At 42.2% G+C, this 18,336-nt stretch overlaps 1 protein-coding gene across 1 annotated transcript; it reads right to left on the bottom strand.

Annotated features, from left to right (window-relative positions):
- Positions 1–398: 398 nt before the first annotated feature.
- ITM2A (integral membrane protein 2A) lies at positions 399–11,423 on the bottom strand. Its single transcript, XM_069811578.1, has 6 exons — positions 11,243–11,423; positions 7,183–7,314; positions 6,762–6,950; positions 5,262–5,372; positions 3,964–4,114; positions 399–1,477 (listed from the first exon to the last, which is right to left on the bottom strand). The coding sequence occupies exons 1-6, from the start codon at positions 11,324–11,326 to the stop codon at positions 1,389–1,391; spliced, it is 756 nt and encodes a 251-aa protein (XP_069667679.1). The 5' UTR covers positions 11,327–11,423; the 3' UTR covers positions 399–1,388.
- Positions 11,424–18,336: the final 6,913 nt, after the last annotated feature.

The following is an 18,336-nucleotide window of genomic DNA, read 5'->3' as shown; positions in this document are numbered from 1 at the left end:
AAACCTTTAATCACCAGCCTGATCAACACCACTGTTCAAATGGATGACTTACAGAATGCATCTTTCCTTTGCTATACCACAACTGACTGCCCACATGCCAGGAACTCTGCTCAGTGGATTCAGTTTATAGCACTAAACATCACTGAGAATTGCCCCTTGGGGGATCAAGTCTGAAGCAAGATGTCTTTTCTTGCCCAAGTTCGTTTTGCACCACAAAGCATTTCCACAACAACAGGAAGAGGAAAGTGGGCTTCACAAGCTGAAAAAGAGGTGAGGATAAGAGGGGACAGCACTGCATGCTGCCCCAGGCCTATAACCATCACTTCTCCCACGTGGGCCATATACCAGCATACTGCACTCTTGCCTCTGAGCACCATGAAGTCACACAAACACCAAAGTTTTAGAGAAACATTTATTATAGGGTTGCAGAATTTATGCCAATATAAAGTCCCTTAATAAAACTCTCAAGTTCATCAACTGCAGGACACTAACTCTTCATTATCTTTATACTGCAGCTTTCAAAAAAAGGAACAATGCTCTCACTGCAGTAGTAACGCTACTTGCTCATAAAAAGTTGATCTAAAAAGTTTATATAAGCCAGAGTAGTTTAAGTTTACAACTACAGTCACATTCACAAGTGAGCTATACCAGAACAGATTCTTGAAATAGGAAGTTACAGGATAAACAAATCCATAACCAAAAATACTGACAAGCTTTAAGAGCAACTCTATCTGAATCTAACAACTAAATAGCACAAAAACCAAACAAAGGTAGAAGAATTAAACGTAAGCTCGGGGAAGGTTCCAAATATACATACAAATTCAATACAGTAATTGCACAAAATGAAATAGGGTAGTGTTAAAGGTTTATGATCACTGAGGTTGGATTTTACATGCTTCACACATGGTAGTTAAAATAAACCTTTAATGATACACATCAGAAGGTTTTTTAGCCAGGATACGGAGTGCAGAGCTATTCTACAGAACTACACAAGATGTGCAAACCACAGATTATTAATATTAATCATTCTGTGAAAGTTAAGGTGAACAGAATTGGTTCCAGCCAAGGAATTGGTTAACATTTTTTATATATATATATTTTTCTGCCATTCCCAGATTACACTAAATCAAACACATTCAACAGATAAACTGATATTAACCTTCTAAAAAAACCTTACTCAAATTTAAGTTTTACATGAGATAACTAAGAAGTTATACCAAGGATCAAAGAAAGCTGAAATGGTGACTTTGTCTTTTGAAATACAAGCAATACACAGAAAATGCATAAGGCTTTTGATTATCACTGCACATTTTAATTTAAGAAGTCAATGTCTAATGCTCAGACTTCTCAATAAAGGTGTGAACTAGTCACCTCCCATCCAACACCCTTCACTGTTGACAGATCTTTGTTTCAACAACGAAAGAGTTTTCAAAGTGTCTGATTGAATGACAGTTCTCCACTGAACGTTTCTGCAGACCTGGGGACGAGAGAAGGTGAGAGCCTAAGTAAAGCAGATCTATAACCCAGCAGCAAGTATTTACATGTTTTGTATCATTATGAACAGCAGCAAGATACAATCATTCAGTACATAGTGTTTCTACAGCCATGAATTGACACTAGAGCTTGATATCAGTTTGTTTTCTATCAGAAAGCCTCTCTCATTTTCAGAATGGTAACAAGAGAGGGGGCCACATACAACACAGGGGACAAACCAAGCAAGCACTTTTTTTTTTTAAATAGTATCCCTGCCACCATTTTAGTGACAGAAGAGACAACAATAAACAGATCAAAGTTTCTCCTAGCCCTTCCTAAACACAAAGAAAATGAAAAGCAAAGCAGATTGAAATTACAGGGAAAGAGTTTAAAAACTCAGAAAGGGTGCAGAAAAAAAGCCCTAGTTCTTTATCAGCACTTCTCCCCACCCAGAGCATGCTTCTATAGAGCAGTCTTCACCTTGATGGGAGCCCTGTGAGGATTTGCCACTCAACTGATGATCTTACTGAAGTTTTTCCTAACACTATTAAAGTGATTTTCTCTGTTTTGGGACATGCCAGCATTGGATCTGACACAGGCAGTTTACCTCTATCAGCTGTAACTCTTTACTAGGAGACAAGAATGTAGTAGTCCTACCATCAAAGACAAGCTGCTCAACGAAAGCACCTCAATATACAACAATTAGAGAAGAAAGATTTATAGCTCATTTAATAAGCAGAGAATTGTTCAGAGTAAGCAAGAGAAGCTCTCCACTGAAGTCTAGAAGCACCAGCTCTTAAACCAAACCCAGCAGGGCACTGCTTTAGTTTATAAACACTTAAAATACAGGCTGTCCTTTAATTCAACTCAATCTTAATGCCTGTACAAGCTAAGAAGTTTCCAATGGCTATCTAACTGAGTATGTAATTGAACAGTCAGGATGACCTGTCCAGTTTCTCACATGCCTTCAGTTACAACTCCAGGGAACTGCTGCAGAACCTGAGGTCAGTTTGGTCTAACAGATGAACCCATGAACTCTACAAAATCTGAGCGCCAATGCAGCACCAGCTTAACAAGACGACTTCTCCACTGAAGTTACAGGAGTCTATCCATTTTAGTCTAATTATTTATGTGCGCATGGCTTGTATACACTAGAAGAAAGGCATGCTAGAAATCTGATCTGGAAGGCGAGACAAGCCTTGTCCCTGAACAATTTTCTCCTCAGCAGCAGTCTTCCATTTGACTAGATTCCCTGCCCACCTCCCCCACAAGGGCAAACAAGGTTAGTTACAGAACAGAAACTGTACCAAGAAGCATTATCTATTTACCAGTATCCTTCTGTGCAAATATTCTGTGAAGTCTTGCTATGCAGCAATGTGAACAACATGCTATAGGAAAGCGATTTAAGGAAACATCATAAACGCTCTTCGCAGTATTGTCTGTAGACTACAGTCTTTCATTCACAGCAGCAGTCAGTTTAGACTTGTTCAGAAAAGCATCTTCGCAACAGCTAAGAGACACATGCCTCTCCCTTCCATAAAGGCAACATTTACTGTTTCTTCGCATGCCCTACACTGTTAGCTACATAGGACCAGTTTTATGCTCCCACTTACAAAGCCTTCCATCTAGCAACAGGATGTAGTCTCTAGCAAACAGCAGATGTGGCTCCTGAAGCTGCTAGATGTAACTGGGCTGAGGAAACTCTTGCCTAAGAGCTTGGCAGGAAAAGCAGAGCAGAGAGTTTTGACAAACCAAACGTTTGCATTCTGAAAGGCTGTAACTGACAAAGGATTAGTTCACTATGTGTTTGGTGAGAGCAGCAAACTATGAAATGCTTTGAGAACTACAGTGAACTAAAATTCATAGGATCAGATTTCTGTACTCCAGACCTCCTTCCAGTAAGTCAAACCACCAACACCTCAAATTCAATCCTTTTCACAGAATGGCAGGGTGGTGGCATGAGGAGACAGGCAAAGAAACAGAGCCCAGAAGTTCCTATGAGGTGTTCTTCCTCTTTTAGAGAGGAAGTCTGGGATGTCCAGAGCTAGTTGTTAATTTTTTTTTTTCCAGAGCAAGTGAACTAGTAGATAATGCTTTTACTTGGTGCTCCTGTAACTCAGTTTTAGATAGGACAGTGATAGACTAAGCTGCACCTACAGAGACTCACATTATCAGATGATTGTATGAATTTTGGGGCCAAACTAACCTGCAACTTTGACCAAAAGATGGAACAGAAAATAGGCTTAAGCTCAAACTTGGTTTGGGCATGTAACCTCTAATTCCATAACTGAAACTCTCTCTCTCACCATGTTCAAATGAAATGTTGGCTACATACTTGAAAGTAGGGAAAAATACCCATCGGTTCTATGAGTAGTCTCAGCTCATGTTGAACACTCACAGATTTCTAAGTCTAAAAACTCCGAAGGTTTAAGTTATTTACCCCTTCCCTACTGGAACAATAGATTTATTTTTTTACTGAAGGGAACTTACCTATTATCTGGTCTCTGCGCTGAAGTCTGAACGTCTCTTTTCCAACACAGAGTTGGTAGATGAAGATACCCAAATCAGACACATTATCTATCTCCTCTGTAACCACCATTTCTTCACGGACTAGGTAGGTCTGAGGCAAGTAAGAGCCAGTCTAAAAGAGAAAAAAACCTTGAGATACAGTATTCTGCTAACAATGGACAAACATCCCTACATGTTACTCTTTGCTTTGGAAGGGCTTCAAGCACTAGATTTCAACTTTCCTTCTTTTTAGTACTAAGATATGCTAGTCTTAAACAGCTGTATAACAGAGAAGTTAAAAACTGACAAAGGCTATTTCAAACAGCTGCAGTTACATCAAAACAAAGCACAGTTACCCTTAACATTGCTCATCTCATATGAAGCAAACAAATAGAACCGGTTCAAGTTTATTTGTGTGCAACAGAAAGTTTGCAGTTAAAAAAGGAGAAACAAAGTATTATGAAATTTTCCATGTTTGAGGCAATATATTTCTAATACAAAAAACCAAAACCAACAGCAGCGCAACATACATAAGTTAAGTCTTCACCAGAAGATCACAGCACTATTGAAACAACTTCCCACCCTTCATGACCAACTCCTAAAAATAGGGGCAGGGAGACACACTCAAAGCTTGTTTTCATGAAGGTAAAAAAAAAAAAAAGAAAAAACAAAACAAGCTAAACTAGATCAGGTGGCCTCTAGCACTAGGTGTAAAGGAGTCAATGACTTTTCAAAAAAGTATATTAGACACATAATAGCTCAGTATTGCATTTAATTTGGAAGTAGCGGCAAGCTCTATCAACTTGACCCATAAGTCATCTTGGAAAAATACCAGTTTTAGTCACTGAAGAGTCAAAATGCTTGCAGTGAGCTCATAACTACAGTGCAAATAAAGCAGAAGAACAAGTTAGCATTGCTCTTTTCATTAAAACTCTCATGGGGCAAGGGAGCTTTCCGGTAGTAACTTTCAGGTTTAGGCTTTCAATGATACTTGGAGCTTTATCAAATTCCTTTATAATAGCTAAATTTAACCTTATTTGCTAGTTGCTTTCAGCTTTCATAAAGCTAGGTATTAATAAGAGCATTAAGCATGAATCTACTCAACATAATATACACTGACAGCTGGCCTTAACTTCAGTACAGTGACTGAGCCAGGGGGATTATGTACTTTGATGGCAAGGGGACTGTTCTAGCAAGAGACTGTAGTTCAGGAGCAACACCCAGCATTCTTATCAAAAGCGATCTTGTCAGCGTAACTAAACAGTAAAGTTTCCACATACCGCCAGTTTTGCGAAGAGATCCATCAAATTCCTTGGCGGCATAACTATGGATGTGTTCAGCGGAATCACATAGCAGTTACCCAGTTGCAAGTCAAGATACGCTGTCAAAAGCTGTTTTGAAAACAATTTTTCAATTAATTAAGCGTGCCCTTTGATTATTAGGACACAGGACTAAGAAGAAAGCTCAAAAAGCTGGCGATCATGTGCAGCTAGTATCAAAGCAATGCACTCAGGAACTGTCTAGCGTAAAAACTTAGCTATTACCGCTTCTGGAAACACAGTGGTTATAGCTATGGTTTACAACAGGACTTCTGTACAGCACTGAGAGCTGACTATAAAAGTAGTTTCTATCATAATTCTAGATGAGTACAGTTTGTATTAATACAGAGCAAGTATTTGGCAGTATGCTCTCATAACTGAAGAAGTCTAATTAAGCACAGTGCAAGCAAAAGGTATCCAACTGCTGATAAGCAATCATTCCCTGTAAATAGTTCTTCAGACAAAGTACTCGTCTCTAGAAAGTCACATCAGCATTACCACCGAGTGCAAGAACTGCAGACACTAGAATTATCAAGGTATCTACTTGTTTTATTATGACTTTGCATAGCACTTAGCCAGAATCAACTGAAGTTCTTAAGTTGCCTGAATCCTTTAAGTTATAGCCAAGATTCTGTCAAGACAACACAGATCAAAGCTGCAAATGCTGCAAATACTGCAAACACAGGTAGCACAGCTTGGCTCTGTGGCATTCCATGCTACTGTTAAAGGCAGAATGTACAGAGGTCAGTTCTAGTCTTTACTGTGATCCTATCTGCATTGCGAAGGTTTGATTTACAAGCAACCTGCGACAGCTTTTACAGCTGACTAAGGATAACCGTTAATACTATTGACGCACCTTTAATAAAAAATTCAAATTAAAACCATCCTCTCATCTTTGCTTTAGAGACACTACATGCAACTAACACAGCATTTTCAAGTTCCAGGTTTCAGCCGCCTGAAGTGATTTTTCAATTCACTTATCCAAGGCCCACACTTATTTGGAATTCTATGTTTTGCTCTAACATTAAGACTGAATCCTCAGTGTCCCCATTTCTCAACTCAGATTTACACTGTTCTCCTACCCTCACTTTCATTTATGTAGAATTCTTGACCAACTAGCAAGTGTCACTTCCAGACATCCAATGGGCAACAATATTTAAAGTTGCACAGCACTGAGATGCATTGTTCTGAGAAACAATCCAGTTAGAGCCACTATGAGTATGAACTCCTCTAACATTCCTGTAACTTCTGCAAGGGTGGAGTGTTAAGTCTATTATGATAGTGTTAAAAGGGTCAGATTTCCCACACGTAAACCCACCCCAAAGAGAAGCTTGCATTGACAGTAAGCTTTAAAGGTATCTCAAGAATTAAAACCCTGGAGCTGTTACGATTATTGTCTGCTCCACAGTTTCCCAGTGAGCAATAAGACTAGTTATTTCTTATGGCTTCACATATACTCACCCTATCAAAGTCATGAACGATTGCTGCCGGATCACTGTCTGAGAACTTTGGAACGGGTACATCAATGATGGCTATGTTATCATCTTCTCGAATGTCAGCTTCTTCAGCAATAGGGAGGAAATAAGGTTCTACCGCACGATCACGATTTTCATTTTCAAAGTAACACATTTCACCACGGTACACCTTATGCTGAAAGTAAGGGCAAGGCTAGTTATTTTTATAGCAAATGTCGCTTTAAAACTCTATTTCTAACTCTTATGCTATAACAAAGCACAGGTCTGTCACACCTGGAGATTTTATAAAGGACATAGCGGTCTTCATGTCCCAGTTATTGAAGGTTTTCTATTACAGTACTAATCTATTTATAATTACACTTTTTTAATTCAGTGATGCTTAAAAGAAAAAGGAACTTGCACACTACCTTTGGCATGAAGTACTTGTAGATGCAGGCTCCACCGACAACAACTCCTGCCAAGATGAACGCTAGACCCAGCAGGGTCAACAGACATCTTCCAGATGAGTTTTCACCTCCATGTGTGGCAACTTCTGGATCCTTTAAATAAAGAGGGATGAGAACTTAGAAAGTATAGCTGCTCTGAATTTAAATTAAGCTGTTATCCACTGCTTCACTTTGGCCTACCATCTTCCATTTCTTCTACGTGTGCAGTGAGAACTGTAAGTCAAGCATCATATAATAAGAAAACACATGAAATACTACTGCATCACGTAAATATCAGTTTTCAAACAGCATCGAAAGAGGACATATTCTTAGAGGATGCTTTCTAGACAAACCATTACCCAGAAACTATTTGAGGTGTAAGAAATTTAAATAACTGTAACAAAATATACAGTGCTGCACCTGCAATACAGTAGAAGGAAAGCAAGCTTTGTAGAGCAAGCTCATTTTAAGGTACACAATGTTTTCAGGCCTCTTCCCAAAAGCCTATTTCCTATCCTCCTCTTGCTATCACAGCTAGATTAAGATAACTTTTCCTTACAAACCTAGACTAACAGAAAAACTGAAGATGCAATTTTGTCTATTAGTTGTGGAACAGAGATCCGACACGAGTCACACATTCAGGTTTTAGAACTTGTAATATGCACAAGTGAAGTCCACCATTAAAGAGAACCACTCATCAGCTTAAATGCAGCTTCAAATTATGCCAAATAAAATTAAGTCCCTGTAGTAAATCCTACCTTGCAGCTTCAAAATACTCTCTCCTCCACCCAAGTCCCAGGGAAGTTTTTCTCCTAGCAGCCTGAAGCTTACCTCTTTAGTTCAGTGACTTATTCCCCCCCCCTCCACAGTGTTCTCTCAAACAGAAGATGACTGCATCCAAAGGCAAGTACTATCACCACCATGTAACATGGTGATGAGTTGTGTGACACCAATTGCAAAGTTAGTGGTGGTGTCTGAATGCCAAGTTTAACACTCAGGAGTTCTTTCAGTGCCTTTCTAGGCTTCCAGGTGAAAGGCTCACACAAGCCAAGTTGAGAGAAGAACAGCAAAAATACTGCCAAATACTAAACAACCAGAAAAGACATTCCCTAATCCATATATCTGGTCAAGTACATCCCTTTAATGATTCATGACTCCAGTATTTAGCAGCTCACTTTCAAAACCTGCTCTTTATACTGGTCAGGAAGAAAAACTGGATTTCACAGCAAAAGATCTTTTCCTTTATATTGTTCCTAGAGTCAGTAGCTAGATTTAGCACAGCAGCTTCCACGGCCTTTCTTTATTTGGGTCCCACTATTTGCACTCCTGAAGAACATAAATATTAAGTGACCTGTGATCACAACAAGCCACAGTATTATTACAAAGGCTGCACGTATTTCCATGCTCAGCAAGATGTAGCAGTGTAAAAGTCAAATGCATCAGCTGTGCAAGTACTGAAACAAAAAACAAGCTGTTTTGCGAAAGTCAATACTCCTACATTCCACTCTCACATCCTCCAAACAGAAAAATGTTGGTTCAGCAAGACATAAGCCACTACAATTGGCTAGTTAAGCATTTGGCAATAAAAAAAAACAAAAAACCAAACATAACTAGTTTCAAGTCAGAATTATGCCACATTTATATGCCATTATGTGAAAACAATCCTTCACCATTAACTGGCTTTTAAGATCAAGACCAATTCTGTCTTCTTCATATCCTGCCACCTTCATCTACACCTTTCAGTAACTTACTCATCTAGCCTATTATTACTTGAACACAACAGTCCGCAGCAGGCGTTCTACAGACATCCTAGCACTTGGATGATGTCAACATGTAATTAGCTACGCTTGCACTACACATATTTCAAACAAAGCAAAGGTATTTATCATTTAAGAAGCAATGCAGGCAGCCTGAATCTGAGAAGAGTTGACAGCGCTGGTAAGAGAACACAATAGCATGACTTCACTCCAGTAGGTTACAAAGCCTCTGCTGAAAAATAATAAAAGTCATAAAAAACCTGCAAAGAAAATGCAGTTCTAAACTGTGCAGTAACAAGCATAGCAAACTAGGAGTAAGAAAGGAGAAGAAAAATCACTTGTGTTAACATCTGCAGCTAGCTCAAGAGATACTGTTGACACAGTCAGCTCCAACGAATCTGCAGGGAGAGTATTCTGCAAGCTCAAGTGTTTTGTGTGGATATTCTAGGGGACTTTAATTGTGCTGTTTCAGCCAACATTAGCCATTAAGATTGTTTGCGCTGCACAAATAATCCAGCAAAAGGAGACATTAACAAGCACTAGAACAAGTTTGTCTTGGAGTAAAATTGTGAACTTGATGTTTACGTGCAACTCTAAGCCCTGAAGTCAGAGTGAAGAGTTGTTAAAAAACCACATCCACATGTGCAAACACGGAGAATATTGTGACAGGTATAACAAAACAGCATGAGCAGCTTCTACATCAAGAAGAGCAGCTGTCATGAGAGGAGAAGCAAGGGTGTAAGTGTATATTAGAACTATCACGCTCAGAACTTGTATGGTAGAGGGCCAGTAAAAATATGTATAACACATCGCCTTGGGAATAGCTGATGAGTTTGTCCTCCAAGGAACTGGACGGACTGATGACGTTTTCAAAGTTTGAATTAGTCCTCTATCTACCCTGTTTCACTGCTTTCTCCCCCTCCTCTTGATCTAGTAATTCAGCGCTACTGTATTAACTGTGCACGCATACCACTCCTCCAGCTCAAAAGATTCCACTAAGCAATAACACCACTCTGTACCCCTTCCCCTTTCAAAGGGAGGCTATTTCAGGTGAGGCAGAGGCTCGGTAGTCTGGAAGGCAAGCTGCTTTCCTGATTACAGCTTAGAAGGAAGGTGGGGGGGGGAAAGACCCTAGAGCCCAACTCCACAAGTTTTGTTGTTAGCTTTTTAAATTGTCTTACTCCCTGATTACAAATAAACTCAGTGCATCCCATATTCCTCCTCTAGAGCTACTGATTTATTTATTTACCTAGACGCTGATCTTCTTCATCTGACTAAAAACGTCAGCAGCTAAGCAAGACATCTTCAACATAAAGCGTCCCACGGATTTGGAAAGTTCAATTCAAGTCAGCGACACGGCAACCCGTTAGGAAGGAAAAGCCAACCACAGAGTACTTGCCAGGGTTTCTATTTAAAACCCTTTATGGCAGGTTTCTTAATTTAAGCTAGACATACCAGCAGCCCAGACACCTCACCACAGCGCCGTTCTCCAACTCGCTGCCTACGAGAGTTCCAGAGCAGCAGCGAGCCGAGGATGAGCCCTAACCCACTTTGTTTGCCTGGAAGACGCTGCTGCAAACCTGCTCTTCCCTGGGGCGGGGGGGGGGGGGGGGGGGAGGGACACACGGGACAGACAACCAGGCTGCGGCCGAGGACACGGCACTTTCCCTGCGCCTTTCTCCAGCTCCGGGACGGAGCCGAGCCCCGGAGCTCGCCAGGGCGTAGGATTCACCCACCGGCGACCTACGCAGGTTTAAAACCCCGTCAGGAAACACGGCCCTGGCAGCGGTTCAGCTCCGAGATAAACAGCCGGGCCTACCCCCCTGCGTGCGGGCCCGAAGCTGACCCGGCTATATCACGCCAGCCCGCAGCTCGGCACCGCCCGCGGCCTCCCGAGCGGCAGCCGGCTTGGGAAAATGGCTGTGCCGAGGGCACCGCAAACCGCCGCGACGCGCTCCGGCCCTCTCACACCCGCACGGCGCGGCGGGCGCCCCGGCAGCCCCCTCACCGCGGCGGCCCTGAGGGAAGCGACCTCCCCCCTCGCACCGACACCCCGCGGCAAACCGCCGAGCGGCCTCCCCCACGCTGGAAAGCTGCCCCAGCGCCGAAGGGAGCGGTGGGGGAGAACTGCCAAGCGCGCCGGAGGCTCCACAAACTGCCGGCTGCCTTCCCCCGACCCGCAGCCTCTGCGAGAAGATGGCGGCGGCGGCTTCCCCCCCCACCGCTTCTCCCCGCCGCCCTCGGCCTCCCTCCTCCCGACAACGGAGAGACCCCGCTCCCCGCACCTTATCGGCCACCAGCGCTTCGGCGGCCTCCTTCTTCGGCTCGTCCTTCTGGGCGAAGGGAGAGTTAAAGGCGATCTTCACCATGACGCCGTTACCTCGCACCGCCGCCTCCCTGCTGAAGAGCCTCCGGGCGGCTGGGCGGAGCGAGCTGATCTGGCCCCGCCCCTCCCCTCCCTCCCGCTTCGCCCCGCCCCGCCTTCACCGCCGAGCACCGCCCGGCGGGCAGGGGAGGGAAGAGCGCCCCCTGCCGGCCGGGCACCTCCCCGGGGCTCGTCCCGGGAAAAAAGGCGGGAAGAGACCCCGGCGGGTGAACGGCAAAGCCTGACGGTGTTCCCGGCGTTGGGACGTTGAGCAGGGTGCCGGCGTCCCATCTCAGCCCTAAAAGCCTCCTCCGTCCCCTCAGAATGCGACGCTGAAGCAGAACTTTAATGACATTAACAGCGGGGCGGAGTACCTGACCCCGAAAGGGAGACGTGCCATAAACTGCTTGGGGGTGACCGAAACTTGTCCTTTTCTCCTCATGTGTGTGTGGAGGACGGCACCCTGCAAGAGGGTGGTAAGGTCCTCTGAGCTGCCGGGGAAACGCCACCGCCTGTCCTCGGTGCTGAGGCCGGGCCCTTGCCCAGGCCTTGCTGGAGCGGCCTTTATCGTCATGGAGCTTTCTAGAAACACCACGGCTTTCCCTGTTAGGGGCTATGCAGCTGCACGGGGAGCTTCACAGGCAAGGGCAGGGACCAAACTCCCACCTTAAAAGACCTGCATCCTAAAACCAGCCTGAAATCTGGGAGAGGCTGGCTGTGCCACGTTCAGTGTGCCACGGGGATGGGGATATTTTTAGTCAGGCTACCTCCCTTCTCTTGTGAAATACGGCCTAAGGGATTTTTAACAGCCAAGGAGGCAGACAAGGCATCATCGTTCATTTCATGTCTCCAAAGGGGGAGAAGAAGAAAAGGCTTCATGTATGAGACTGTCTGAAACCATCTTCTCCTTCATATGGATGAAAGTCTGTGTCCGCCTAACTGGAATTTGGCTTTATGGCTCTAGAAAGAAATCTGGTTTGAATCTGGTGCCTACACCATTGAACTTTTCCTCGCAGACTGCTGTAATTAAACAGAACTGAACACTATGCAAATATTGCAATAAGTAATTCTTCTAAGTGTAAACAAAATGCACCGTGTATTCCAGCATTCAAAGCATGTTCCTGTTACTCTACAGATGCAATACTACTGTTATTTCCTTTCAAGATCATAGTTTTGATGTTGCTCCCTTTCATGTTAATAAGAATTTTGACTCTGACTTCAGCCAGAGAAGAGCAAAGACTTTTATGTTTATTTAACCTGACTTTGTCTAGTAACAGAAAACACTTTTACCTCATTTTACCAAGAAACCAGCAAAAAATTAATTTTCGTACTTCCTAGCTTTAGCATGTTAGGAATCAGTTAAGCCATACTGTCATCAAAGTCCCTGAAACACAGATTTAAAAAATGAAGTATGTTTCCTGCATCTGTACTCTACAACCTGTCAGTTTATAAATTATATGAATAATTTTCAGTATCTTAATCTAGTATCATTACTTTGTGCTTAAAGAAGTTGACTTTGTCTTCCAATTACCCAACACCTTTACTTGAAAAAGAACACAGAAATAAAACTGAAATAGACCCTTGCTATTTATCAAGACTAGTCTCTGTACATCCCAGCTCGCTCACTGTCTATGTTCTTTGATCTGTTGCAAGGGATGGACACAGCTTGAAATATTGTGCTCAGAGAAAAATTTAAAAATATAAGGCTTTTTGACATTTGTCTGCACTCACTGAATTTGCAAAACTGGAACTCTCATCAGATGTCATGATTTTTTTCTTTGTGCATTTCTATTTGTAGCATCTGTGACAATCTTTTATCTTAACATGTTCAAAACTTATTTAAAATGTGCAGTGTTCAGGAGAAAGTAATTCCAGTATCATCAAACATTTTTTCCTATCCTTACACACCTGATAATAACTGTCAATTCAGTCAGTAACTACTCCTTCCAAATAAAGCTCCTCCTACAATAGTCTGACTGTATTTTGTAGAGCAGTTGCAGTCTGAAGTACCAGGTCTGGGAAGACAAATTCCATCCTCAGATGCACAGACATAAGAAAATTCAGATTTTTTTACCATCCTGAAATCATCAGGCTGTTCAACTGAATAAATATTAGAGATCTCCATGGGTGACTCCAGCACTTCACTTCTAAAATGCTTTTGCATCATCCTTTTAGTACTGGCCTAGTTTTCTTTCAGACTTTTGTGTATGTTGGCTGCAGTTTACGCCTGGAAATCCCAAGACATCTAAACAAGCAATATCACTTACTCTTTTGAATTCCATAATAGTTCTGATGTTCCTTTCTACTGAAATACCCTGGGTTTAGTTTACTGGTATTTATTCTGAGATCATCTTTATCACCTTGAAAGGCAAGAGATTATCCCCTTATCCTTAATTATCCTCTTAATCCTTCTGGTGTTTGTAATGTTAAAGCAACGCTGCTTAAAAAATTAACAAATACACGGACTAGATTTTCCTAGAGGCCAGAGGAATTTGGCCAAAAATGTGAACTGGTATGCCATAGTGGCTATGCTTCTGTTACCTTTAAGCTTACTCACAAAGAGAAGCGAACTGTATTTCTTAAGAATGACTTTAAACACCAACACCTCCCTCCTTAGTGGTAGTGATGATGTGAGTAGCCCAGGCAGTCTAAGAATATTAAAGAACAAGATTTGTAAGGTGAGGTGGTATCTTTTATTAGACTAATCATTGGTTCAGCAGATAATGCCACTTGAAGTGTCTTTTTGAGCAATTCTGCATAGCACTAAACCTAATTTTTACTGTGTAGGAATTTTTTAACTATTCTAGTGTACTGTTTTAAAAACTCAAACTTTAAAATACATTCACGTTTAGTCTATCTATCTCCTCCTCTTGTGTATGCCAGGAGAATACTTCCTTACCTTTTGGGAACAATAAGATATATTTGTCCAAGTTTGTAAAGTATTCTCAGACTTTGAAGTAGAAGGTACTACGTATGTGCATAATCTTCAGTTGTGTATATTCTTCTAGTTCAAACAAAGCTATGATCAAGAGGGCTGGCAAGACATGTAAGCACATGCTTTACATTTCAATGGTCACTGACAGCTTAATGTTAAGCATGTCTTTAAGTTTGTTAGACCTGAATCCACCTAGATAGTTAAGTACTGAAGTGCATATTCACTTAGCATGAACTTCATGCTCTCACTGCACATTGCACAAGTTCACAGGTCCAAGGGTTGTCCCCTACAGAGAACATTATACATGCACAGAGCATTGCACAGTTGAGCCCCAGCCCAGACTCAAGGTAGCACATGTAAAGAAACAATAATTACTACATGTAATTAATAACAGTTTTAAATATACACTATATCAATTGATTTTTTTGAGTAGCATAATGACTGAAAGAAGGACAACAAAAGGTAAACAATAAGTACATCGTGTCGGACTGTTAAAAATGAAAGAGAAACTATGAACCTCCTCATTTACAAAAGGAGACCTTCTCCAAGTTTGATGGTTTATGTTTATCCAGATGTCTGAAGTTCTACATTTTGCCTCCAGTCCTTTTCCACCTCTTTGCTGAGGATTCCTCCTTCATCACCTCCTAGCTCTCTAGCTCTGATACTCACTGCCTCCATTCCTCCTCTAACCAGTGACACCGGGACCTCTTTTGCATTTCTCTACCTTGCTCTTGTTTATAAGGCTGTTGATAAGGAACCTATCCATATTTCAGACTATGTAGCTGTCATGCTGAGAGCTGCCAATATAAACTTTTGCAGAGAAAGGTTTTTCCCACTGGGCTGAGATTAATTTGGGCCCTTGACTGAGGATCTCTGTTTCTGGACAGCAAATGCTGTCCAGTGCTGCCTGGCGTGCTTTTCTTCACTGCAGCAGTATAAGATTAATATATGTGGCAAAAAAAAAGCATGCATTACTCACTTCTGCTGATTGTCTTGTTACAAAGTACTGTAACAGGAATATTAGTTAAATGGAAAATAGCCTATTTACATTCAGGGGAAAGTCATGACTCCATTTTCTCTGCAGTGACAAACTGTGGAAGTGATGAGCAGAAAAGTGAACTTGAAGGAGGCAGAGGCGAAGAGGAGACTACTGATTAAGCAACAGCATCAAGAGCACATCCTCTAATGGCTGTGCTCAGACCGATGTTGAAGAGGACTTGCTGCCCACACAGCCATTGCCTCATGGAACAGAATTCCACAAGAAATTCCAGTCCTCCAGAAAATCTGCCGAGCAAGCAGCACGCCCAGAATGATCAGCAACCCCAAACGATTAAAGGGCCAAATTCACCTCTGTGTAACTGCAGTGAAGCAAGCAGAATTACACTAGAGATATATTAGGAACCCAGAGTCTTGGCAGGTCTAAAAAAGCCTTGCTAAACACTACTATTAGAGGAAAAACAATAAACACTCATAGCTCAAACTGCCTTCTACTGAACTGACCAAATATGCATTTTTGGACACAGATTAATGTTTACCTTGGCATTTAGGGCTATCATCTCAGGTTCCCCCTTTTTCCTTTCAGGCACGCTTCCCCCCAAAACCACCCTTATGGATGGCGTGCCCAGCAATTCTCCCTCTGGCAAGGTGTCCTGGCCTAGGCTTAGCTCTCTCCCCTGCTCTGCAGCACGGTTCGGCACGTTCCCCTGCCTGGGGCTGCCGTAGGCGAGGACCCCCGGGGTTGAGCAAGAACCGTGGGCTGACCAGGGGCTATTGCTTGTTAGACACCCTAAATGGGAAAGCGCTGGGGTTAACCTCATCCATCCATCCTTGGAATTTTGTCTGTGTCCTAATCTCTACTTGCTAGCAGGAGTTGCGGGGTGGTGTCCCAGCCAGCCTGCTAGAATGCAGCGCGGCAGCGGCAGAGCCCACACCTACACCCGAGACTGAGCAGACATTGCTGCAATGGCCAGCGTCTTACCAACGGCAGCCAAACAACCCAGTGCCGACCATGCTTGTGAGCACAGTCATCATTGGAATTTAGTTTAACGATGAGCGTGGACATGGGTACATCTTGTTTGGCTATGCTGTCTGAAACTGTGCTGAGCTCGACGTGTGCTTGCCTACAAATGCAGTTAAGCCCGAGCTGTACGTACACTGCGGCTGTGTGAAGATGTTCCCAGATCAACAGAGCTGTGTTGGCAGAGATCCCTAATGTACTGTCAAAACTGTGCGTTGGCTGGTGTAGCTTGTTTGACTTGTTATGCGTGGGTTTACTTTGCAATGTGTTGATATGGCCGTGCACACAGGGGCAGCTCTTTTCTGGCTTAATGAAAATAGTACCTATCCAGACGGTACTCCTGAACTACATAAATGATTGCTGTGTAGGCACATTGCCAGTTTCACATCAATTAAGTCTTCCAGTGAAGACGCAGTTCCAAAAAAACCCAAGGAAACAAGAGCTCTGGTTTGGTCTGATGGTTTACATCCATGTGTGTTGTACTCACACCACTTGTGTACAGAGTAGCTATATCTGTTAATATGACATTAGTAAAGGACTTACAGCTAGACAACATTCCAGCTGGAGAGTTTTCTTATGTACAAGATGATGTAATCAGGCACCCAGCCTGAGCACTGCACTAAGAAGCTATAGAAGGTTTTGCAGCTGGGGTGAAAAATCACAGGTGAATCTTTCAAGGGCTTTAGCGGAGTTTTGTTAATCATGCAGAGGATTTATCAGAATTGGAACTGATAGTATCTAGTTAGTAAAAAAGCTATCTATAATGCAATTATAGGACACCTTTCCTGCAAATAGGACCATACTTTCTGTCACTTTTATGTCTAAATAAGAGCAAGTATTACAATATAACTAATTTTTAAGAACTTTAAAGAACAAAATATTTTATTATATCACCTTACCTACCAAACTTCAGTCCATTAGTGCTAACAGAAATCAACCTCATACTTGCCTTTGAGTAAGAACGCATTATCAATTTTTGCAGCCAGCTGAACTGCCCTTTTGCTTTCTTTTACCTAATGAAATAATACGAACTTTCAAAAAAGAAGCACTGATGGAAAATGAACCTGCCTGCACCCTCATCTACTCCTATGGGCATTTTTTTAGAATACAGGTGTCCCTTTTCATCTGTGTGAAGCCTATACTGTCAAAAATAGAAATACCGCAGAACACCTGTCCCAACAGCAGCTTGGAGTACAAATATTGTCAGTTAAACAGATTTGTTGCTTTTTTTCTGCAGATTGTCAGAGAAGTTGTGCAAGGGGTGCAGATTTTCTGTTAAGGAGCAGAGGAAGTGATAGCGGTATCCTGTTACAGCATTTTGCTGTGAGCAAAGGGACTGACAGCTCCGAGAAGCAAAGCCTCAACAAAGTTGCTGTGTCTGCTTCTGGGTGAAGATGAAAGCTGGTTCTGTAAGACGCAGAGCCCTGCTTGCGTTTCCTCTTTGCAATGCAGAGAGGAAGAAGCCTGTGATCGTACACACACAAACACACACATGCAAGTTTATGGTGCAGGGAGGAAGAAACACGATCACACACATGCACCCTCATATAGACACAAGCACATACTTACACAAAGTTAATACATAGATGAAATAGTATGTTGTCAAAACAGATCCTAACAAGTTTGTTAATTTTTTAAAATGTATTCGTTTTGAGAAGATGGCTTTTGATTTTAAGGAAAAGTAAATCTACTGTCTACACCATTTTTACAGACTACAGGTTTTGCTGCAGAAGGTGTTTTCTGTTCATACGATAGATACTACATCATGATACAGGAAATAACTTGCCATACTTTACTTTCCTGTTCCAAGAAATCCTTTCATACTGAGGAGACACCTGGTGATATTAGAAGTCTTTGATGGGACACCATGTGATGCTATTTTTGAATGTGTTGGCTTTCCAGCAGACAACAGAGTGAATAGCATTTGCATTTTGAAGGAGTGGAATTAAGAAATTCCCTGAAAAATGGTAGTTTTCTTCTATTGCACTCTTGTATGAAGCTCCCTGGTTCAGAAAGAAAGTCCTTTTAAGGAAAGCAATTCAGGATATATTGAAATCTCACC

Source organism: Haliaeetus albicilla, chromosome 23 (assembly GCF_947461875.1).
Source record: "Haliaeetus albicilla chromosome 23, bHalAlb1.1, whole genome shotgun sequence".
Taxonomy (NCBI): domain Eukaryota; kingdom Metazoa; phylum Chordata; class Aves; order Accipitriformes; family Accipitridae; genus Haliaeetus; species Haliaeetus albicilla.
Note: the sequence above shows the minus strand (reverse complement) of the source record. Positions and strands in the feature narration are given on the sequence as shown.

Excerpts from the sequence above, each read along its gene's own strand:
- ITM2A (XM_069811578.1), bottom strand. The coding sequence starts at position 11,326 with ATGGTGAAGATCGCCTTTAACTCTCCCTTCGCCCAGAAGGACGAGCCG. Across the intron at positions 7,315-11,242 it reads AAGCGCTGGTGGCCGATAAG|GATCCAGAAGTTGCCACACA; the intron begins GTGCGGGGAGCG and ends CTTTATTTAAAG. Across the intron at positions 5,373-6,761 it reads TCGTTCATGACTTTGATAGG|CTTTTGACAGCGTATCTTGA; the intron begins GTGAGTATATGT and ends TTTTCAAAACAG.